Consider the following 24450-nt stretch of genomic DNA (forward strand, 5'->3'; position numbering starts at 1 on the left):
AAGAGCAATAGTGGCAATTTATCACTCCATAGTCAGTGGATAGCACTTGTCTGGAGAGAAATCCACCAATCTATTACTGGCTTCTCTTAACAGTCTCACCATAAACTCACTAAAGAACGAGAGCAGAGGTTAGGTGCTGTGGCTCGTGTGGCTCAGTTGGTTGAGCATGAGAAAAAGTGTGATGAATTCGTTCCTAACACTACTGTAAGTTGCTCTGCTAAATGTGTCTGCTAAATTACCAAAATGTCCGTGAGTTGAATGGCTAACTGTATGGTTCTCTGGGGACAGTTTGAGTTAGTCCCCCATAGTAGGCTAAACAGGTTAGCATTCTGCTGCTAGCATGTTGAATGTATGTGAATAGTTCAGAAATGTTCTTATTACACACAGTATATTTGATTAGAGCATGTGTGTCCTTCCATCCGTGTACGTGTGTGTGTGTGTATGTGCGAGCACTAATGTATGTTCTGAAGTGCCAGAATATAGCCTGCGAGCATATTACCCTCTCTCCTCTTTAGCTGTCAAAACCTACTGAGTCTGTGTGGGTATGTCACAAATCTGCACTAGATAGATAAAGTACATGAAGCCAAACCGCTTTATTATATCTCTCTCTCTCTCTCTCTCTCTCTCTCTCTCTCTCCCCTCCCCCCACAGGCTGTGAATATCCTGCATCTGAGAAATCAGACCACTGAGGCTGCCAAAGCATGCTGGTGCCAAGCTGTCCCATGATGCACATAGCCAGACCCGTGCTGCTCGTCCTGGGTCTTCTCCTCCTCCTCGCCAACGCCGAAAGTAAGTGTCACTTCTTCTCTCATCCACTCTTTGTCCTCTGTTTGCGCCCTTGTAGGGAAGAAAGATGTCTCTTATAAGTGGTCTTATGATATCTAAGTGTCAAGTGTTATTACACACACCAACTCACACACACGTCCATGCATTCTCCCTCTATCTCCCTCTCTCTACCCAACACCCCGATGAGTACAAGGCCATATCCATGCCCCTACATTCTAATCCAATATGGAGATAACTATCAATATCTGGGACCCAAAGAACAACCGTAGATATACAGTGCCTTCAGAAAGTATTTACACCCCTTGACTTTTTCCACATTTTCTTGTGTTACAGCCTGATTCTAAAATTGATCAAATTTAGATTTTTGGTATTTGGCCTACACACGATATCTCAAAATGTCAAAATGAAATTATGTTTTTCAAAATTTGTACAAATTAATAAAAAATCTAAATCTGAAATGTCTTCAGTCAATTAACTATTCAACTCCTCCTGTGTTATGGCAAGCCTAAATAAGTTCAGGAGTAAAAGTCACATAATAAGTTGCACGGACTCACTCTGTGCAATAATAGTGTTTAACATGATTTTTGAATGACAAACCTCATCTCTTTACCCCACACATACAGTTATCTCTGAAATCCTTCAGCTGAACAGTGAATTTCAAACACAGATTCAACCACAAAGACCAGGGAGGTTTTCCAATGCCTTGCAAAGAGGGGCACCTATTGGTAGATGGGTAAACCCAGTCATAACAAAGATACAGACATATTTCCTAACTCAGTTGCTGGAGAGGAAGGAAAATGCTCAGGGATTTCCTTCCTCTCCAGCAAATATGGCAAAGCAATTAACTTTTTGTCCTGAATACAGTGTTATGTTTGGGGAAAATCCAATACAACACATTACTGAGTACCACGCTCCATATTGGCTGCATCATGTTATGGGTATGCTTTTGATCGTTAAGGACTGGAGTGTTTTTCAGGATCAAACAAATGTATGGAATGGATCTAATCACAGGAAAAATCCTAGAGAAATACCTGGTTCAGTCTGCTTTCCACCAGACACTGGGAGATGAATTCACCTTTCTGCAGGACCGTAACCTAAAATTCAAGGTCAAATCTACACTGGAGTTGCTAACCATGAAGAAAGTGAATGTTCTCCAGAGACGAATTACAGTTTTGACTTAAATCTACTTGAAAATCTTTGGCAAGACCTGAAAATGGTTGTCTAACAATAATCAACAAGCAATTTGACAGAGCTTGAAGAATATTGAAAAGAATAATGGCAAACGTTGCACAATCCAGGTGTGGAAAGTTCTTAGAGACTTACCCAGAAAGCCACAATCGCTTCCAAAGGCGCTTCTACAAGTATTGACTCAGGGGTATGAATACTTATTTAAGTGGGATTTTTCCTGTATTTCTTTTTCAATAAATGTACAAAAATAGCTAAAAACATGTTTTTCACTTTGTTATTATGGGGTATTGTGTGTAGATGGGTGAGATTATTATTTATTGAATCTATTTTGAATTCAGGCTGTAACACAACAAAATGTGGAATTAGTCAAGGGGTAGGAATACTTTCTGAAGGCACTGTAAACATGACATTTCCACCACGAAAATACGTTGAATTGGAATGACATGATGTTAGGAGTTGAAATCTGAGCATTGAGGTGTGACAGCAGTGTGACAGTAGTTTCAGACTCCATTGAGGTGTGACAGCAGTGTGACAGTAGTTTCAGACTCCATTGAGGTGTGACAGCAGTGTGACAGTAGTTTCAGACTCCATTGAGTTTCTCTCACTCCATTTTCCCTGGTTAACACTACTTCCCATGAATCACTAAGTTCCAGGAAGCAGGTGCATGTGAATCAAAGTTTTATTACACCCGTCACACCGCGGGAATCTCACTCGTCAGCTCGAATATCTCTGGAAGACAGAGCATTCACCCAAGGTCAGAGACGAGGGAACAGCAAAAGTTAAATTGATGGGCGAGACTTGAAACTTTGTGGTTGAGAAACGTTCCCTGCAATCTGTTTCATGCTCCATACTCCCTCCCATGGCATGTCACTGTGAGAGAAAGATGAATGGAAAAGTTTCACTTCAGGTGAGAATTTTGTGTCTCAAGTATTCTGGTTTTTATTGACTTTGCCATCAAAATCATAGCAGCTTTTGATGTGCTTTCTATGGAGCACAACTATCAATCTTTTGGAAATAGAATAGACCATGCAACAAGGCATGAACTCCAAATGGTGGATGTTGCCATGTACACAGAGTTGAGGTGACAAATGTGTCATACAAAATAAAATAAAATAAAGGAAAGCCAACTACCAGACATCCAATCTTGAGTCGCCAGTGGACATTCCAGGGGTGAATTTGAGCACAGATGTTACCGATGAGACAACCACAAGTGCACTTGGCCATCCAACCCCCTTAACCCTACCCCCCACCTTCCCTTCTCTCCCTGTTATGGTCTGCGTGCTAACAGCTGCTCTTATAGCCCTTTGGACAGCTGTGCTGGTTCATCACTTCCAAGCCAAAACAAATTTACAGAGAGGGGAGGTGACAGCTGTCTAGCAATGACTGAGTAACGCAGGAGACAGGGGGTTGGGGATCGGGGGTTGTATGACAGGCCAGTGTTGCCAGCTGAGGTGTGAGTGCACAGAGAGCCAAGTAGAGCCAAACCATCTTGAAGTAGTACATATTTTCTAAGGGATCCAGCTATATTCTTCTCTCAGCTTTATCCAGCTTTAATACTCAGCTTAAGTATGTATTTAAGTAAGGGGTATGTAGTATGTATGATATTCCTTCTCCCTCTATCCTTTCCTCCCACGTCCCTTCTTTATGTCCCTTTTTGTGCCTGTGCATTAGCCCCAGACAAGCGACTGTGTCCCTGTATTTTCCCTCTCTAGTGTGCCACTGCATCTGCAAAAACACTTCAGCTGCTCAGCTCAGCTCCAGGGTTCTCCCCAATACTGCTCTAGCCGTGAGAGGAAAGGCTAAAATAACAACGGAATAGCCCCACCACCCACCGCCTCACCTTAACCCTCTAAAACCCCCTAGAGAAAGAAGGGAAGCTGCTTGCCTCCGTCAGTGCAGTGCGTTAGCCCAACTGGGGTGTGTTAGCCCCGCATGCTAAGGGATATGGCGGAGGATATGAGACACGCGAGAAGGCGAAAATGGCTGACTCTGCCTGCTCAACAGATGGCACCATCCTTGGAGCCAGTCCTGTGTGTCCATGCCCGGCTGACTGCACTAACCTCTCTCGCAAAGGTGGGGAAAAAAAGAGTAACAAATGTCCCCGGACAGACACGCACACACGTAGGAAGGGTTTTGGCGCTAACACGGGCGAATGCAATATGGCAATGCATTGTTTGGTTAATATGTGGATACTAAGCATGGATAGAAAGGGCCCTTTGTTGGCATAGGACTGTGATTATGTTTGTGGTTTTTCTGTTGTTTTACCTCCAGAATCTCTCTCTCTCTCCCTCTCTCTCTCTCCCTCTCTCTCTCTCTCCCTCTCTCTCTCTCTCTCTCCCTCGCTGTCTCTCTCTCTCTCTCTCTCCTCTCTCTCTCTCTCTCTCTCTCTCTCTCGCTGTCTCTCTCTCTCTCTCTCTCTCTCTCTCTCTCTCTCGCTGTCTCTCTCTTCCTCTCCCCCTCCTTTTCTCCAAACCCTGCATGGTTAATTTGTGTGGCAAATTGGGTTCAGGACTATTGAAGGAGGGTATACCAGGGCAATAATAATTGTCCCTGGTGAGCCTGCAAGAGAGAGAGAGAGTGAGAAGCAGTGGTGGCGGCAAGCAATTATTCTGTGCCTGGTTAAACAATGTCTAGTAGGATGAAGATTAGACATGGTTTGTGTCCGAAATGGCAGCTTATTTTGGCCATGGCCCATAAGGCAAGAAGTACATAATGTAGTGAACGGTGTCCTATTTGGGACAGAGCTACTGGTTTGAGGAGACTAAACAGCTCAGCGATTCATTAGCGACATTAAATGCAAAGAGCTACCAAACAGTACCGAACAGCACCGACCAAAACACAATAAGCCCTAGAGGTTGATAGAGGTCTCTAATGGTTTTGCCTTCGTGCTTGTTTGTTTGCCCTCTGCCATTTTTCCCATTGTGCTCTTAAACCCGCTGGCGTTGACCATCCATTGATCATTATTGATCATTGATACATGCTGCTTTAAATAACTCTTAAACCCATCCCTCTAAGGGGCCCTGATCAAAAGTTGTGGACTACACTATATAGGAAATAGGGAGCCAATTGGGAGGCAACTTAAGTCACCCTGAGGCCTAATGCTGGTTGAATTGATTATCTCTACTGATGGCGTGTCGTATCCCAGTGTAAACACTCTGTTTATGTGCCCAAACTTCTCTATCTCTCTTGCTCTCCTTCACACACACAGGCTTGCGACCCAAATAGCACCATATTCCCTTTATAGTGCACCTATGCAGACACTCTAGAGAGAGAGAGAGAGAGAGAGAGAGAGAGAGGATTTCAGGAGGCAGACTAGCGTGTCTTCATGCAGCGGTTCTGAGGGCTCAACTCGAATCAGGGGGCAGGCTAGCGGGTTTCCATGCAGAGGTCAAATTGTGCACAGCTCTGCAGCGAACATAATGTGCAATATAATTACTCAGTACACTGTGAGGAACAGGCTTTCCCATAGTGTCATTATTTGATATGAAAGAGGCAGTCATCACAGGCGTTATCAAAGGGCTCAAGCTCGACCACGTCTTTGTGTCATTCAGATGGCTGTCAGTGTCAGTGTGTGAATAGATTCTGGAATATTGGATGGAATAATATGATACATATTTTCGTGGAATGTTTATGTCAATGGTCATTACCTCGATGCACTCTGGGATATGTACTCATCCATAGAGCCACACATTTATAGGACTACTGGCAGGCACGTACACACACATAGGAATGCCCATACACACACAGGAACACACACACACAGAGGCTCATGTGAGCACACTGAGTAGCACCTCCTAGCCAGACTAAGGGCTAATGATAATGCATTCCCCTGATGCCAGGTAGTTGTACATGGTGTGTTTTATGCATGCCTCACCTAATATGAATTATTGTGAAATAGGGTTGTATTTGCATATGGGCTTTCAGGTTGTGCTGAAATTAGCATTTTTACAACAGTTCAAATTAAATCCCACTGCTTAATTTGCCAGCATGGTAATTTGATTTAAATTGCGTCCATTCCACCCCCTACTAAACTCATAGTCATACCCTCATGTTGTCATTGTACTTCTGCATGCAACACACACGCACATACAGACACATGGACGCACACACACACACACACACACACACACACACACACACACACACACACACACACACACACACACACACACACACACACACACACACACACACGTATTACACAATAACATATTTCCCCAGTATTACATTAAATAAGGGAGAATGAAACTACTGACATTGTAATTATTACAAAAAATGATCAGCGCCCAAAAATATACCAAATATCCCAACTTTTCAGGAGCCTGTAAAATGTCTGCTTTTGCCTCCAGCTCCATTTGATAAAATAGTAGTGTGGTACGTCCGGTACATCACTGGGGCGTGTCAGAGGAAGGCCCTAAAAATGGACTCCAGCCAAGTCATTATTTTTGCTACCGCATGGCAAAAGGGACCAGAGCAGAAAGTCTGGGACAGAACGAGCTTCTACCCCAAGCCATAAGACTGCTGAACAGCTTCTACCCCAAGCCATAAGACTGCTGAACAGCTTCTACCCCAAGCCATAAGACTGCTGAACAGCTTCTACCCCAAGCCATAAGACTGCTGAAGAGCTTCTACCCCAAGCCATAAGACTGCTGAACACCTACCCCCAAGCCATTCTGAACCCCAAGCCATAAGACTGACTGCTGAACAGCTTCTACCCCAAGCCATAAGACTGCTGAACACCTTCTACCCCAAGCCATAAGACTGCTGAACACCTTCTACCCCAAGCCATAAGACTGCTGAACACCTTCTACCCCAAGCCATAAGACTGCTGAACAGCTTCTACCCCAAGCCATAAGACTGCTGAACAGCTTCTACCTTCTACCCCAAGCCATAAGACTGCTGAACAGCTTCTACCCCAAGCCATAAGACTGCTGAACAGCTTCTACCCCAAGCCATAAGACTGCTGAACAGCTTCTACCCCAAGCCATAAGACTGCTGAACAGCTTCTACCCCAAGCCATAAGACTGCTGAACAGCTTCTACCCCCAAGCCATAAGACTGCTGAACAGCTTCTACCCCAAGCCAAAAGACTGCTGAACAGCTTCTACCCCAAGCCATATGACTGCTGAACAGCTTCTACCCCAAGCCATAAGACTGCTGAACAGGTAATCAAATGGCTAACCGGGTGATTTTCATTGACACCCTTTTTTTTTGCACTGGCTCTATGCACACTCACTGGACTCTACCCTCACACTCACACATACTACACTGATACTCCAACACACACACAAACACACACTCACACACTACATAGGCTCACAAACACAAAACATATTCACACATGCATATTGACACCACTCACACATAGACACACTTTCACACTCTTCACATACGCTGCTGCTACTCTGTTTATCTATCCTGACTGCCTAGTCACTTTTACCCCTACCTACTGTACATATACATATTACCTCAATTACCTCAGCTACCTTGTACCCCCCGCACATTGACTTGGTACCGGTACTCCTTGTATATAGCTTCGTTATTGTTATTTAATTGTGTTACTATTACATTTTTATTTATTTATTTATTTATTTTTAATTTGTATTTTTTATTCATTTTTTTACCTTTATTTAACCAGGCAAGTCAGTTAAGAACAAATTCTTATTTTCAATGACGGCCTAGGAACAGTGGGTTAACTGCCTGTTCAGGTGCAGAACGACAGATTTGTACCTTGTCAGCTCGGGATTTTGAACTTGCAACCTTTCGGTTACTAGTCCACCGCTCTAACCACTAGGCTACCCTGCCGCCCCGTAATCATTTTTGCTCATCTTTTCTTACTTTTTAACTCTGCATTGTTGCGACATAAGTAAGAATTCCACTGTAAAGTTGTATTCAACCTGTTGAATTCAGTGCATGTGACAAATACAATTATATTTGATTTGATTTAAACCCTCTTCATAAATGGTGTCTAATTACAAACCTGTGGTTTAGTCGCACGCAATCTGATCACAAGACCATGGAAACGTAATTAAACACAATGTTATCGTGGCCATCCGAGATGATTTGTGCTACCAGGGCTTTTGCTATGCTAGATGAATAATCAGTAGTAATCATTTTCTCCGGTAGAAATACGGTACTCTACAAACCGTCTGTGCTTCTCATTCTTATCGTCACTTTGTAATTACCATGTAATTACTCCATAAGACACTGTGGGCACTCACCATTTATGCTGGGAATGCTTGTTTGTCTAGTAGGGCTGTGAAGATACCAGCATAGCAATATATTTTTCATGGTAGAAAATGTAACACAAAGCACACTAAACCCTTTGGTCATTTAAACACCTGCTGGATGTAAAATATTGTGTGCTATAGCTTGGGAAATAAATAAATGTGACTCTGGATGACAACATAATGTTGTTTGTTTCCAACATTAGTCTGTTTTCCTAAAGAAGTAAAACCTACTTCATGTTTTGTTTCCTTGCCACGGTACTAACGACTATCGCAGGGCCAGTACTATGGCAGTACTGGCCCTATTATCAAGTAGAAAGCCTCTGCTAGTCCGTTATTGGACACTATTAGCCTGGCTATGGATTGCTGTAATTTGGCCATCCACAGTACCACACAAAGTTCGGACCAATTTCCAAAGTTCTTTGGCATATTTGTCCACCGAAGAAAGACTACAAATCTATTTTTTCCCAGTTTACAATGCCCACCTAATTCAAACCAAAATGGGAAGGAATTCCCACAGATTTTTACCTCAGGTTAAGGCATATTTGTCCACCAAAGAAGGAATATAAAGCCTGATTTAAGCTGGATGCTCCCATTAAGAGAACACAAACGGCCAGGTTTCACACAGTCTAGCATGGCTTTGATGCCGGGATCAGCCGGTGAGCCGAACACAATGCCAGCTGTTTTGCGTATCCCCGGCTTACGCTTGGCACAACGTTTAGCATGCTGGCATATGCTAAAGCGGATCACTCCTTTATATACCAATGCACCCTGTAACAATGCGTGACATCACTAGAGTGACTGTGCAATTAATAGATTGGGCCTTTGGGATGCTTGGATTTGGTCATTGTCTTGAATGGATGTGCTTTACCGTCACAATCACTCCTCTTACAGAGTAAAGGGTAGTGTTTTGGTGGGTACGTCAAAATGGTTGATCAATGTTAGAACATTAGTACGTAAGATGTTACGGATGAGAAAAGGTTGAACAATCCACGTTTGTCTTTTTGATGCCTGTGAGTGTGAAAATTGCCTCGTTGTCTGGGACAGATCTAAATAAACTAAACTAAGCTGTCGACCCCTAAGAACTTGAGGATGGGAGAGCTATATCAGAACCTCTTAGCCTAGCTTATACCAGAAGTATATGTGCAGCCATGAACTATCAAGAAGTAAGAGCATGATTTGTTATGGAATGCACAAGATATGTATGGGACAAATCATACAGCTGTTCAGTCCTGGCCAGGGTCCTTTGCTGACATTCACTTGCTTTCCCCTCCAGGTCAGTGTGAGCTATGTTGTGAGGTTCACTGAGGCCAGCCCCCTGAGGTACAGTAGGGGTCCAGTGGCAGCAAACTCCCACAGTGGTCATTTGAATGGCTTGTTAGGGGTTGGATGTGGAGGGGTGTTCTGTACACGACTTTTCCCTTTTGGGATATGAAGTCTAACTCTTGTATTATCTAGTGGTTTTATACTGATCTATATGCTCTACTTATATGGCACAAGCAAAATCATCAACATATCCCATATCACCATTCAAGACAAGGCATTGGAATGTTGGTTGAAATGTTAGGAATCCCAACCCTTCACTAGGAGCTGCAGTAGTGGAGGAGCTGCAAAAGCCCTTGTCGGTTTGGTTGTAAGAGGGATCACATTCAATCCATTAACGGCTTAATAACCTATGCTGGGCTAATTAGTCCGATGCGTGACAACAACCTCACCGCCAATTAACAGACCCCGGATCAGGGGGGTTTAGCGGATATCCTCCTGAGCCGAACATGTCTCCGGAACGCGCTCGTGGAGATCGTTTTTAGCAACCTTATTAACTAAATATAATAATAACTGTGTCAACCGAGTTCTGCATATCAGATGCAGGCACCTTGGCTATAAGGTTATGGGTGCAGCTTTCTGTTATGTGTGGAGAAAATCAGAGGAAATGTAGGAAAATAAAGAGAGACTGGGAGAGTTGGGAAGAGCAAGGCAACACCTGATTGTATCAGGGCCCGATGCCTCCCCTTAAAATGTCAAAGGCCCCTCTGCCTATGGCTGGATATATGGCCGTGTCTGAGGGAGGCCCCTTACCGTGGCTGAAGGTCATAAAAGCCCTAACATTCTTGAAGCTGTGTGTGGAGGGGAAGGGAATGTGTGTCTGTGCCTGTGTTTGTGCATACATCTGTGAGTGTGTGCTTGGGTGTGTTCACATGAGTATATGTTTGTATGTACTTCAGTGTGTGTGTCCATTTACAATAGATAGTACCTTCACACTTTTCATTCTCTCTCCATACCGTGTCGAGGGGGTGGTTGACAACTGGCCTGGGGCCTGTTCTTTCGTCTCAGTCTGGGGGGCCACAGGGGTGTGGGGAGGCATATTTCACTGATGCCAGTACAGCGCATTAACATGTCAGCAGGGAGTACCTAGAGGCTGCAGAGGGGTTAATGGTGTAAAGCTTTCTTCTCAGTGAAGTGGCCACAAGGTCACGTCTATAACTTTTGGCTTATTTCACTCCATACCCGAAATGGAGCCACCACCACCCCTGGTCTCTCCTTATCTAAATGGGTTAGCATAGGTGACAGTGAGTGTCCTCACTCACACATTCTCTTTTCCCATGTCAACACTTTTTCCACCTTTCTCTTTATCTCGCTCTCTAAACTTTATTTCTCTCTGTCCCTCTTTATTTTTCTCTTTCTCTCCCATTACCTCACTCACTCACTCACTCACTCACTCACTCACTCACTCACTCACTCACTCACTCACTCACTCACTCACTCACTCACTCACTCACTCACCCACTCACTCACTCACTCACTCACTCACTCACTCACTCACTCACTCACTCACTCACTCACTCACTCACTCACTCACTCACTCTGCCTCAGAAACAGCACAGTTCTATTTATCTGCTTTGACGTATGAGTGTGTTGCTGTTTAGGCTTTCATGTAGTACATGTCATGGTAGAGGAAGGGGAAAGATTCCAATGAGAGGTGAAAATACTCTCACGCCTCGGCTTTTCCACTTGAAACTGAGCCAAGGCCTCAATTCTAATGGTGCAATGCACTAAGTGCCCATCTGACCGCCGCTGCGGAATATTGACATGCCGACAGGCACGTAACACACACACACACACACACACACACACACACACACACACACACACACACACACACACACACACACACACAAAACAAAATGTTTCCGCTAGTGGGTAGCTGACCAGATTCAACTGCTCCCGCTAAAGGCAGGCAAGCATACTCTCACAAGCACACTCGGTTTATCTAGCACATACACAGCGAGGGACAACCCTTACTCACACACATGCCCATTCTCTCCCAGAAACACCCACAGAACACACACACAGACCGTTGGCATCACCCCACTGATGAGATGTTTATATGGCATCCATCAGATCCTCACTAGGACCACCCCATTCTCTAAATATTCCAGGCCCGCCCTCTCGGGGGTCACATCCATTTCATTCATCATAATTTGCCTGCTAATTAATTGCCCTCTCCTCACCATAAGTCATATTTAATATGAATATTGACTAATAATAAGTGTTGCTAATTAGTGAAGGACAGGGGTTGGGTGACGTCAATGCGGGAAAATTTATCTGTGCTGTCTGTCGGACAAGACTCTCTCTCTCTCTTTCTCGGTCTCTTTCACTCTCTCTCTCTGTTTCACTCTCTCTCTCTCTGTCTCTGTTTCTCTCTCTCTCTCTCTCTCTCTCCCTGTCTCTGTTTCACACCCTCTCTCCCTCTGTCTGTTTCACTCTCTCTCTCTCTATTTCTCGGTCTCTTTCACTCTCTCTCTCTCTGTTTCACTCTCTCTCTCTCTGTCTCTGTTTCACACTCTCTCTCTCTGTTTCTCTCTCTGTCTCTGTTCACTCTCTCTCTCTCTCTGTCTGTTTCACTCTCTCTCTGTCTCTGTTCACTCTCTCTCTCTCTCTCTCTCTCTCTGTCTGATCCTCTCTCTCTCTCTCTCTCTCTCTGTTTAACTCTCTCTCTCTCTTTGTCTCTCTTTGTCTCTGTTTCACTCCCTAACTCTCTGTCTCTGTCTCTGATTCTCTCTCTCTCTCTGATTCTCTCTCTCTCTCTCTCTCTCTCCCTCTCTCTCTCTCTGTGTCTCTGTCTCTGATTCACTCACTCTCTCTCTCTCTCTGTCTCTATTTCACTCTCTCTCTCTCTCTCTCTCTCTCTCTCTCTCTCTCTCTGTCTGTTTCTGTCTGTTTCACTCTCTCTCTGTCCCTTTTTCACTCTCTCTCTCTGTCTCTGTTTCACTCTCTCACTCCCTCTCTCTGTCTCTGTTTCACTCTCTCCCTGTCTGTTTCACTCTCTCTCTGTCTGTTTCACTCTCTCTCTCTCCCTCTCTCTCTCTCTCTCTCTCTCTCTCTCTGTCTCTGTTTCACTCTCTCACTCCCTCTCTCTGTCTCTGTTTCACTCTGTCTCTGTCTCTGTTTCACTCTCTCTCTCTGTCTCTGTTTCACTCTCTCACTCCCTCTCTCTGTCTCTGTTTCACTCTCTCTCTCTCTGTTTCACTCTCTCACTCTCTCTCTCTCTCTCTGTCTGATCTCTCTCTCTCTCTCTCTCTCTCTGTTTAACTCTCTCTCTCTCTTTGTCTCTCTTTGTCTCTGTTTCACTCCCTAACTCTCTGTCTCTGTCTCTGATTCTCTCTCTCTCTCTGATTCTCTCTCTCTCTCTCTCTCTCTCCCTCTCTCTCTCTCTGTGTCTCTGTCTCTGATTCACTCACTCTCTCTCTCTCTCTGTCTCTATTTCACTCTCTCTCTCTCTCTCTCTCTCTCTCTCTCTCTCTCTCTCTCTGTCTGTTTCACTCTCTCTCTGTCCCTTTTTCACTCTCTCTCTCTGTCTCTGTTTCACTCTCTCACTCCCTCTCTCTGTCTCTGTTTCACTCTCTCCCTGTCTGTTTCACTCTCTCTCTGTCTGTTTCACTCTCTCTCGCTCTCCCTCTCTCTCTCTCTCTCTCTCTCTCTCTCTGTCTCTGTTTCACTCTCTCACTCTCTCTCTGTCTCTGTTTCACTCTCTCACTCCCTCTCTCTGTCTCTGTTTCACTCTGTCTCTGTCTCTGTTTCACTCTCTCTCTGTCTCTGTTTCACTCTCTCACTCCCTCTCTCTGTCTCTGTTTCACTCTCTCTCTCTGTCTCTGTTTCACTCTCTCACTCTCTCTCTGTCTCTGTTTCACTCTCTCACTCCCTCTCTCTGTCTCTGTTTCACTCTCTCTCTGTCTGTTTCACTCTCTCCCTCTCTCTGTCTCTGTTTCACTCTCTCTCTGTCTCTGTTTCACTCTCTCTCTGTCTGTTTCACTCTCTCTCTCTCTGTGTCTCTGTCTCTGATTCACTCACTCTCTCTCTCTCTCTCTCTCTGTCTCTGTTTCACTCTCTCTCTCTCTGTCTGTTTCACTCTCTCTCTCTCTTTTTCACTCTCTCTCTCTCTCTCTGTCTGTTTCACTCTCTCTCTGTCCCTTTTTCACTATCTCACTCTGTCTCTGTTTCACTCTCTCACTCCCTCTCTCTGTCTCTGTTTCACTCTCTCTCTGTCTGTTTCACTCTCTCTCTCTCTCTCTCTCTCTCTGTCTCTGTCTCTGTTTCACTCTCTCTCGCTCTCCCTCTCTTTCCCTCTATGTTGTGTTGGGATGCCTCTCCAATGCATATGAGAGGGCAGCTGTCAAACAGATCCGATAATGTTAAGATTTGTGCCTACACAGATTTCTTTAATTACACATTCCAAATCAGAGAGAGAGGGGGAGAATAATTTCACAATGCATGATCTGTTGCCTCCCGTTATGACAGAACCCTTTAATCGGCTTATTCAAGCGGAAACATCCGTAAAAAAGAATAGGCTGCAGTTTTGCCATTAAAGCCACGTGTGGAAATTACAGCAGTTTGCCAGAGGGAGCGGAAAGGGAATCGGGAACATATTTAGCCATTAGCGGGGAACGAGGAGCCACTGGAAAGCCTGGTTTAACAGGGCCACAGTACGTGTGAGTGTGGTGATTTCCCCTCTACCCAGAGAGAGAGCTGTGGTTTGGCGGTAATAGATAGCTGTTTAGAGAGATGCCAAGGACTTTTGATTGATGGGCTGTGGTGGACTACCCCCCCGGCTGAACCGCGAATTTGTCAAAGGCAGGTGTGGGAGACGCCAAATACTGCAAAGCACCTTCACCCCTACAATGATATACAGGTTACTCAGGGAGCCCGATACAGACCTGTCCACTAGGTCTAACATGCACACATTTGTACTTTATTTATTTAACCTTTATTTAACTGGGAATTTCAGTTAAGAACAAATTCTTATTTACAATGACAGCCTAGGAACAGTGGGTTAACAGCTTTGTTCAGGGGCAGAACAACATATTTCTACTTTGGCAGCTCAGGGATTTGATCTAGCAACCTTTCAGTTACTGGCCCAACGCTCAAACCACTAGGCTACCTGACGCCCCAAAATGATTGCATATGTAATTATGCACTTGCAGCTGTGCTCACCCCCACACATACATAAATAACCATGCAAAAATATTTGTACACACATGTACACATGCTGGCACGTGCACACATTCATTCCCACCACAGCAGGCTGCTGAGGGGAGGACAGCTAATAGTAATGGCTGGAATGGAGTGAATGGAATGGTATCATAAGTTTGATGTGTTTGATACCATTCCATGAAATTCGTTCCAGTCATTACTATGAGCCTGTCCTCCCCAATTAAAGTGCCTCCGGCCGCCTGTGATTCCCACACATACAGTATGAAATACACACACACACACACACACACACACACACACACACACACACACACACACACACAGATGTCAGTTAAGGCAACACTAATACATCCTATAACACAACCAAAGGGAAGACTATTGTATGTTTATATAAACATATCAAAATAAGACCCTATCCAACTCTAGGTCAATTCTTTACAATTCCACTTCATGACGGGTGACCAGCCACAACAGGGTCATACCACCCATGCATCCAGTGGCTTTTTAAAACACAACGAAGCGACTCAACGAGGACCACAGACACAAGCTTGCGCGGCCAGGGTGATCTGGCAGTCTATGTAATGTATGTTAATGGTAGAAGAATAACCAGAGAGCAGCAGAGATGGCAGGCAGCCCCCCTGGAGGTTGGTAGAGCAGGAGTAAAGAAGGAAAGAGGGAGAAAAGGGAGAAAGGGTAAGGGAGTATGAGAGGGAGTACCAAAGCACATAATGGGAATTATTTTACATTTCCACCCTTTAAAAGAAAGATCTAGTGGTTCCTGTTGAATCCGTTGCCTGAGCAGTACTTTACTGTAAACCCGGGTGCTTGGTAGTATGGTTGATACATGGGGAATGTCCAGGACCGGATTAAAGCAGGGGATTACCAGGGATGAAGCAGGCACTAAACAAAAGTTGTATAAAATAATATAATATATATATAATCCATATATACTGTGTAATTGTATAGTATGTATTAGATATGTAGTATACAGTGCAGCTTGAAAGTCTGAGAACCCCTTGTGCAATTACAGATTTGTTTTGTTTTTACCATGAAATCTTCATTTAATCAGAACCAGTCTTTTTGATCTGACATAACAGGTTTATATTTACCAAAACCTTATGTTGGTGTAGGGGAAATCATGCTTTTAGTAGAAAAACAGAATTAAAAAGGAATTAGTGCAGGTGCAAAAATAAGTGAACCCCAAGCTGCATTGGTTAAATCAAGTCTGTAAATAGTATCAGGTGGGTAAATAATTTGGTACAAAATTAACCAATCAAATGAGAGATTGTTAGGAAAGAGTTTGGGCGGGACTGGTCAGAAATCTGGTCAGAAATCTGGTCAGTTTGGTGTTACCCATTCAGGTGAATGCGAAGCACACCATGCCGAGAGGAAAGGAGATCTCAGAGGACATCAGTCTGGGGAAGGCTATACAATCATCTCAAATATATTTGAGCTCCATCAATCCACTGTGAGGCAAATCATTTACAAATAGAGAGCATTTAATATGGCCTAGAAGTGCCAACTCGGCCTAGAAGTGGACGCCCTTCCAAAATATCCCCAAGAGCCTCAAGAACAATAATAATTCAGGTAAAATCCAACCCAAACATAACATCTAGAGATTTGCAGACCTCCCTTGCTGCAACTCAGTTAACTGTACATGCGTCAACAATAAGAACACTGAATCGAAATGCCATTCATGGGAGGGTTGCTTGGAAGAAGCCTCTGCTGTCAAAAAATAACCAAACTGCCCATCTTAACTTTGCAAGAAACCGCCTGGTTAATTCTCTGGACCAACAATTTACTTTTTTTGTCACAATCAACACCGCTACCACCAGAATAACCTTATAACAACAATCAAGCATGGTGGTGGGAATGTCAAGATCTGGAGCTGCTTTTCCTCCTCTGGACCTGGATGACTCCACCTCTTTAAGGGAACCATGGATTCTGAGGTATACCAGGAGATTCTTGAACAGAAAATGGGTCTTCCAACAAGACAACGACCCAAAGCATTCAAGCAAAACCTACCAAATAATGGTTCAGGACAAAGAAGATTTGTGTTTTGGACTGGCCAAGTGGGCAGTTCATGTTAGACACCCTCAAACCTCACTCAATTGGCTGAGTTTGTATAGTGCCTTGCAAAAGTATTCATCCCCCTTGGCGTTTTTCCTATTTTGTTGCATTATGACCTGTAATTTAAATAGATTTTTATTTGGATTTCATGTCATGGACATAAATGTAAGCTTTTTGGCCCTCAAGGAAAATCCTATGTCTGGCGCAAACCCAACACCTCTCATCACCCCGAGAACACCATCCAAACAGTGAAGGATGGTGGTGGCAGCATCATGCTGTGGGGATGTTTTTCATCAGCAGGGACTGGGAAACTGGGCAGATTTGAAGGAATGATGGATGGCGCTAAATACAGGGAAATTCTTTAGTGAAACCTGTTTCAGACTTCCAGAGATTTGAGACTGGGACGGAGGTTCACCTTCCAGCAGGAAAAAGACCCTAAGCATACTGCTAAAGCAACACTTGAGTGGTGTAAGGGGAAACATTTAAATAACTTGAATGGCCTAGTCAAAGCCCAGACCTCAATCCAATTGAGAATCTGTGGTATGACTTAAAGATTGCTGTACACCAGTGGAACTTTGCTGTACACCATTCAACTTGAAGGAGCTGGAGCAGTTTTGCCTTGAAGAATGGGCAAAAATCACAGTGGGTAGATGTGCCAAGCTTATAGAGACATACCCCAAGAGACTTGCAGCTGTACTTGTTGCAAAAGGTGGCTCTACAAAGTATTGACTTTTGGTGGTTGAATATTTATGCACGCTCAAGTTTTCTGTTTTTTTGATTCACAATAAAAAATATTTGCATTTTCAAAGTGGTAGGCATGCTGTGCAAATCAAATGATACAACCCCCCCCAAAATCAACAAAATAGGAAAAATGACAAGGGGGTGAATACTTTCGCAAGCAACTGTAAGGAAGAGTGGGCAAAAATCCTTACTGGCTATCGGAGACGTTTACTCCAAGTTATCGCTGCAAATGGAGGTGCCATTGACTTAAGGAGTGCACATATTTTTGCACACATCAATTCTCTGTTTCTGTTATATAAACCACTTTTGTTAAATAAACATTGAAAATATATCATGTCTTGGCAGTTGCTGTCATTTACTTGGAATGTCTTTTATGAATTGGGGTTTAGATAAGGATTTTATATGTTTATTTTAATATTTTATAGCAAAATAAAGACCAGCCCTGTAGTCTTCACATACTTTCAAGCAGCACTGTATTTTTGCAAAACATCAATTCTGAGTTTCTCTTAAATAAACCACTTTTGTTAAAAAGTTTTGTTAATTTGTTATTGCAACCACCAACCACAGGAGGATCCAGTAGCCCACTCTCAGTGAGTGTAGACAGCCTGCTGCTACCTGTTGCCACTCTGCTAATCGTCAGGTGGGGTGAGGAGGTAGGGGGTACCACGTGGGTAACTGTGCGGGGGCTTGCCTTGACTGTGTAACTGATTAGTAACAGGGGGCAACAACAACAAAAAGCCCTGGGGCCTATGATTTCTGGCAATGTAAAATTATGTTTGCTGAGGGGAAGGAAGAATTTGCATGGAAAGTAATAACAAGGAGTATTAGTTTAATCCATTGATTAACTAGAGCATAATTTGGTCATGACAGGTTCTCAACGTTAATAAAGTATACCAACAATAACCATGCCAACCTAATCTCACGGGCCCCAAAAGTTTGGAAATGAGTTTTGAAGATAAACAGATTAAGAATATTACGAAACCTCTGAATTACATGTAAATTGCATATTAATCTTCTGTTTCGTCTCAAATATCTGTTGATTACTATACCTTTAAAAAAAAATTAATGACACCTGTTGCAACTTGCATGTGCAGTTGACTAACCAAATGCAACAGAGGGATACTGGGGGACACAAGCTGAACAACAAATGTAGGATATTGAGGGGCCCATACATCATTGTTAGGCCATTTGAGTAACATGTTACTGTTCCAAACAAACACCATTTATGGCTTCATTGTATAAATGGGGATAGATAAAGGAAAGGATCTGCTTGGTGCTAAGTGGTGATGCATATTATAATCTTACTGGTTAATGGTATAAGCCATTCACAACACTAAAATCACCAGAGCTGGTATATCCTTCCCTATTATGGAATTAGAGGAAATAGCATCTGCAATTGGCAGGGTATAACAAATTGAAACATAACTATGTTAGATGAACAGTTATCACAACAGAGTTGGTGAACCTGAGTGTCAAGGGACAGAGATCCCCATTGACTTGCTGCACCGTGTAATTGTGGGCGGTTCCTCACTGTGTGCGTGTGTCTGTGTTTAAGCTGCATTCGATAAAAGCATCACAGTGTGCGTTGTGGCATTTGGTGCTGTTGCACAGCCCTCTAACGGCTTTGTAGAATTACAGGCATGTGATAGTGAACTCCGGAATAGAGAATAATACTCTGATCCAGTCGAAAAGTGAGAGGGAGGGGGAAAAACTAGGCCAAGACAACCTGTCAGTCGTCAAATCCTCTGGGTATTTCTACCAGAAGAAGATATAGTGTTCAGCTTCTGAGAATCATGAAGGCATCTCAAAGACAATAAATAGCAAATAAAAAAAGCTAAATAGAAGCACTGAAGGATATATTCATCTTTAAAGGGGCTGGCCGCCTTGTAGATGCCGGAAGCTTTGTTTTGAAGCGCTCATTGTGTGGCGTCTTTGAAATCTACAAGGGAATTTGCTCGGTATTCATTGAATTTTTTGGTCATTCACAAAAAGACACGGCCAACAGTACTTGAGATGCGCTTAAGACAAAAGGATGCCTCTGTCTTTGATTCTATGATAAGAAAGTCTTGATCCAGGGGCTAAACAATTCATGTCATTGTTTGTAGTTGTCTCAAGAATTCAATCCGTCTTGGTTTGTATGACCATTGCCTTGCATTATAATTGTGCGACAAAGCATCGGTTTATTGAGAATTTTGGAATGTAGCATTAGCTTATGGTAGATATAGACGTACAGTAAGCCAAAAGAGCCACATTAACGGTAATTAAGGTCTGCCTCAGTAAGAGGTTCAGGAGAACTTCCCGTTAGAGAGAAATGATACTGGCGACCCAGACAGACCGCAAGCAGAAATCAGAGGCAGGCGAAGACAGTGCCGCTTAGACACTACACGACATCTTACACCTTGATCACACTGACAGCGTCATTGCATTTTGGTAAACCAGAAGCACATTCATTTCCAATGGAATGCTGCATTTGCCTTGCAGCATTGCGTTGCAGAGGCAGTTGCAGTGCGTTCTGTGTGGTGCGTACATTGGATTTATCCAACATGTGCATCGAACTGTAAGCATAGACGGCTTGACAGAAATGGTAGCCGAAGGTGAATGTTGAACTTTTGTTGCACACATATCCAGATGATGCTGCGTACCATTTTGCTCAATGACGCTGTCGGTGTGACCGAGGCGTTAAAAACCCCACCAACAATAACAGTAGAAAACAAGGCTTTAGCAATACTTCCCCTCTTGCTTCATCGTGGTCTTTTAGAAGGTTGCCGTGCCAGGCTACTCTAGAGCTGCTAACGATTTTCAGTCACTGTAGTACGAAGCAACACACCCCAGACTACAATAGACAGATGTCTGTTACATCATCTGATCTTTTTTGCATGCTACGATTTACAAAGCGAATCCCATCCAGCGGTCAGTGCACTACGTCTGCACCCGATCCGTGAATATCTATTTGGTGATAATTAAATTGTTCTTTCCCAGCTTGATGTGGATTAATAATCGTCCGCTAATACTGTCCTGGCATTTTCACTGAATCAACTCAATATTGTTTAGCGCAACAGCGGCGATAATTATGACGCTAGGGAGAGAGGGGGGGAGGAAGAGTGGGAGAGAGGGAAATAGGGAGAGAGAGAGAGAGAGAGATGGCTTGGCCTTCCCATTAGTCATAGCTAGGCCCTCCAACTGTTGTCGGAGTGGCAGATTTTTTTACTTGAAACACTGGGCCAGAATCCTTTGGTCCTTGTTGTTTTCCTATGAAGAAAAAGATGAACTTGTGTTACTTTTGTTACATCATTAAAATCAACCAAAGAGAAACATTTTCAAGAACCTGAACTAGGGCCTTCTATAAATACAGGGATTGGGAGGAGGCGGAGTGGGCATAGAGCCACGCCACCACCTCAACTTCCTCCACGGCCCATCTGTGAGCGTGTCCCTCCCCTGGTATTCAAGGACCCATCGCCATTCGTTTGTGTATATTCTCCCTCTTTTGTCCCCGTTTGCTACTAGTCTAATTAGGTTATTTACTCCAGCTTACCTTCCAGTGTTTCATTACATAGGCCAGCAGCTGATAGGGACTGCTTCACACAGGACAGGTGAAGATAAAAAGTTAGGGACAAAAGATGATAAATGTCGGAGCGCGGCCGAAATGCAATCTGGCCGCCACGATGCAGAGATGCTCTAATGGCTTCTAGCGAAGAAGGGGGCAGGCACTGTCGAGATGGCAACGTGATGAATGGCACCGGCCTAGCAGGGAGGACTGTAGGCTAGACAAACAGGGAAAGCGGCAAAGGATCCAGACAAAAAAAAATGAGGATGGGCACGAAAGGGAAGCCAATTTCTTCTGAACTCATCTCCTTGTGACAAATTCAGTCCGGAAGGGCCAGGGAGGGAAATTGTTTTTTGGGGACGAGTTCCAACCCACCCCCCTTCTGCAAAGAAGAAGCTATATGGATTCTGACAATGTCATGGCACAGGTAGAATGATTCATGAATGACTCCCCATGTGCTGCTAAAAAAAACAAAATGGCCACCCAGAACCACACCTCGTCATACTGCCAACATACCTGTATTATGGAAATGTTGACATGACAAATTACCTGTATGATATTACCAGTTGTCACACCAAACACTTGTTTCACTGGTATTATGGTAGCCATTTTGAAGTCTCTCTCACATTGAGCTGATAGCCAGGTAAAGCGACCCCTACACTATGTACCAGAACACTATCCCAATTAGACCAGTAGTAATTCAACATGGTTGAATAAATCTGCACAAACCATTGGTGCCCATGACTAGTTTCACGCCAACCGTGCCCATGTGTGATTTAATGAGGTGCCATAATGGGGGTGATGCCCACTTCCCAGTGCCACTGGGTGGCAGTTTGTGCCATGATGGCATCTCCACCGACCCCTCCAACACACGCATTGGGCGGACATTTTCCTTTCCTCTTAAAGGAGGTTTGTTTTTTCTCTAATTGCGCCTCTCCTCATGGACAAGGCCCTTGTGCATTGAACCAAATTTTAGAAGCATTGTTGGACACCTTTCAATTGGCAATGGTGGAGTCCACAGTGGTTGTTAGAGGTTATGGATAATGTTACAATTCCTACGAAATGGTGAAGAAGGAAGGGAATTATGCCTGACTTGCTGAAAATGGCACCCCTTGATGTTATTAAAACAGCTAACTATTCGATCTAGCTACTGTAAGAACACGCTGATTGATGTTGTGGCTTCAGTTCGGTGTGGCAATGAATCCAACCACTTTAAGGTAGAGATAAAACACATGCTTTACAACTCACTTGACGCGCTAAGTGAACTGGCTTTCCCTAGAATATTCATGAAGCTAACAAACAGTAATGCTGACTCAATGTGAGTATTTAACCTTTCTGCCTGTTAGTGTAAAGTGAAGACAGGGCCTGCCAAGCTTTAGAGGGCATCAGGATACCTCATGGCATTTCATTAAATAGCATTGGCTTTTCATTGAGTTGTGTGGGTTGTTGTGTCTCTATCTCTTTCTCTGCTTTGTGTTTTCACCACTCACCGTCTAGAATAAAGACAATAGTTGGAGGGTTTTACTAAGAAACCTGAAAACCCAACCGTTGCTAAAACAGGGAATCACCTGGGAATGTTAATACAACTTCCAGTTAAAACTCTGATACTGTTATGGTAAGCCTCTGAGGTAAACATGAGGTCCTTTCCTGTGGTCTTCTAGATTTCGTCTCTGTGCAGTTACCCAATGGCCTTAAAACAAGCCTTTGGAGGTGCTGGAAATATCGGACACCCTCTTGTTTTCTGCCATTTGGGTACATATCATCCACTGCTGTGATAGCCATTGTTCTCTTGCTCAAGCCATTGTTCCCCCATCATCATATCCGCTGCGTCTTGGCTTGCTTTATTTTGACAGTTCTTTAGTGTGGTTGAGAGCGAAGCAAGCTATTCCAAAATCATATCTTCAATATTTCCAGTTCAGTTTTAGCTGTGTATCCCCTCTCTCTGTGTATGTTAAACTGTATATATACTGTATATCTACCATTTTTTCCCCTTGCGGGCATGCTGGGTTGAGCACCAACATACTGTATGAAGTAACATTTTACTGACAATGGCCTGCACTGCATTCTTCATTCTGCTTGGACTACAAGAGATACTGAAGATTGTAAATGGATGGGACTTTTTTACATTTTGTTTGGAAGCTCTGCAAACCACGCAAAACAGGCACAGTCGGTCACTAAGGGGATTGGCAAATACACAGGCACACACACACACACACACACACACACACACACACACACACACACACACACACACACACACACACACACACACACACACAGACTAACACACACGCACAGTGAAAACAGAGGGGATCCCACATACGTAACCATTTGATGATAGCTGGCAAATTGAGTGGTAACATGGTGCTAGCAACAAAACACACACACTCAGACTCCACACACTCTCTAACAACAAAACACACACACTCAGACCTCCACACACTCTCTAACAAAAAAAACACACACACTCAGACCTCCACACACTCTCTAACAACAAAACACACACACTCAGACCTCCACACACTCTCTAACAACAAAACACACACACTCAGACCTCCACACACTCTCTAACAACAAAACACACACACTCAGACCTCCACACACTCTCTAACAACAAAACACACACACTCAGACCTCCACACACTCTCTAACAACAAAACAAAACACACACACTCAGACCTCCACACACTCTCTAACAACAAAACAAAACACACACACTCAGACCTCCACACACTCTCTAACAACAAAACAAAACACACACTCAGACCTACACACAGTCTCTAACAACAAAACACACACACTCTCTAACAACAAAACACACACACTCAGACCCACACACACTCTAACAACAAAACACACACACTCAGACCTACACACACTCTTTAGCAATAAAACACACACACTCAGACCTACACATACTCTTTAGCAACAAAACACACACACTCAGACCCACACACACTCTTTCTACCTCTGTCTCACACTCCATCGGTTAGGCCAGCCCACAAACACACAATCAAAAAGTAGAATCTTTAAAGTGATCTGAAGTTATTCATTCTCTGTATTATTTTAATGAGATCCCCCAGAGGGTTCTTGTTTTGCAGTTTGTGGTGACATTGCCCCGCTCACATCCCAGTTCCATCACTCTCTACCGCCCACTTTCATTTGTTTGTCATTTGTGGGTCTTTTTAAAGACTAAGTAACAGCTATAGAAACGCACACAAAATCAACTGGGTACATTTTTGGTGCACAATTAGGCTTCAAAGCGGCTCGCCACGTTGTTATGGTGTACAATGAGTGTGGTTTTGTAGTTGACTCATCTGGAAACGTAGATACATTTCAAATGGAGCACAGCCAACAAAAACAATGTATTCGTCATTATAACACACCCTCTGTCTGACATGTGTAA

The 24450-nt window shown here is 43.7% G+C and overlaps 1 protein-coding gene across 40 annotated transcripts in view; it reads left to right on the top strand.

Moving 5' to 3' along the window:
• LOC112214694 (receptor-type tyrosine-protein phosphatase delta) overlaps window positions 1–24450 on the top strand; it is a 905847-nt gene that overhangs the window by 745286 nt on the left and 136111 nt on the right. For all 40 annotated transcript variants that reach the window (XM_042298333.1, XM_042298345.1, XM_042298336.1 and 37 more), the window contains one exon: window positions 652–789. In XM_042298333.1, coding sequence (XP_042154267.1) covers window positions 702–789 — 88 coding nt within the window. In that variant the 5' untranslated portion in view covers window positions 652–701. The remainder of the gene's footprint in view (window positions 1–651; window positions 790–24450) is intronic.

The sequence above is a fragment of the Oncorhynchus tshawytscha genome, linkage group LG15, assembly GCF_018296145.1.
Source record: "Oncorhynchus tshawytscha isolate Ot180627B linkage group LG15, Otsh_v2.0, whole genome shotgun sequence".
Classification (NCBI taxonomy): domain Eukaryota; kingdom Metazoa; phylum Chordata; class Actinopteri; order Salmoniformes; family Salmonidae; genus Oncorhynchus; species Oncorhynchus tshawytscha.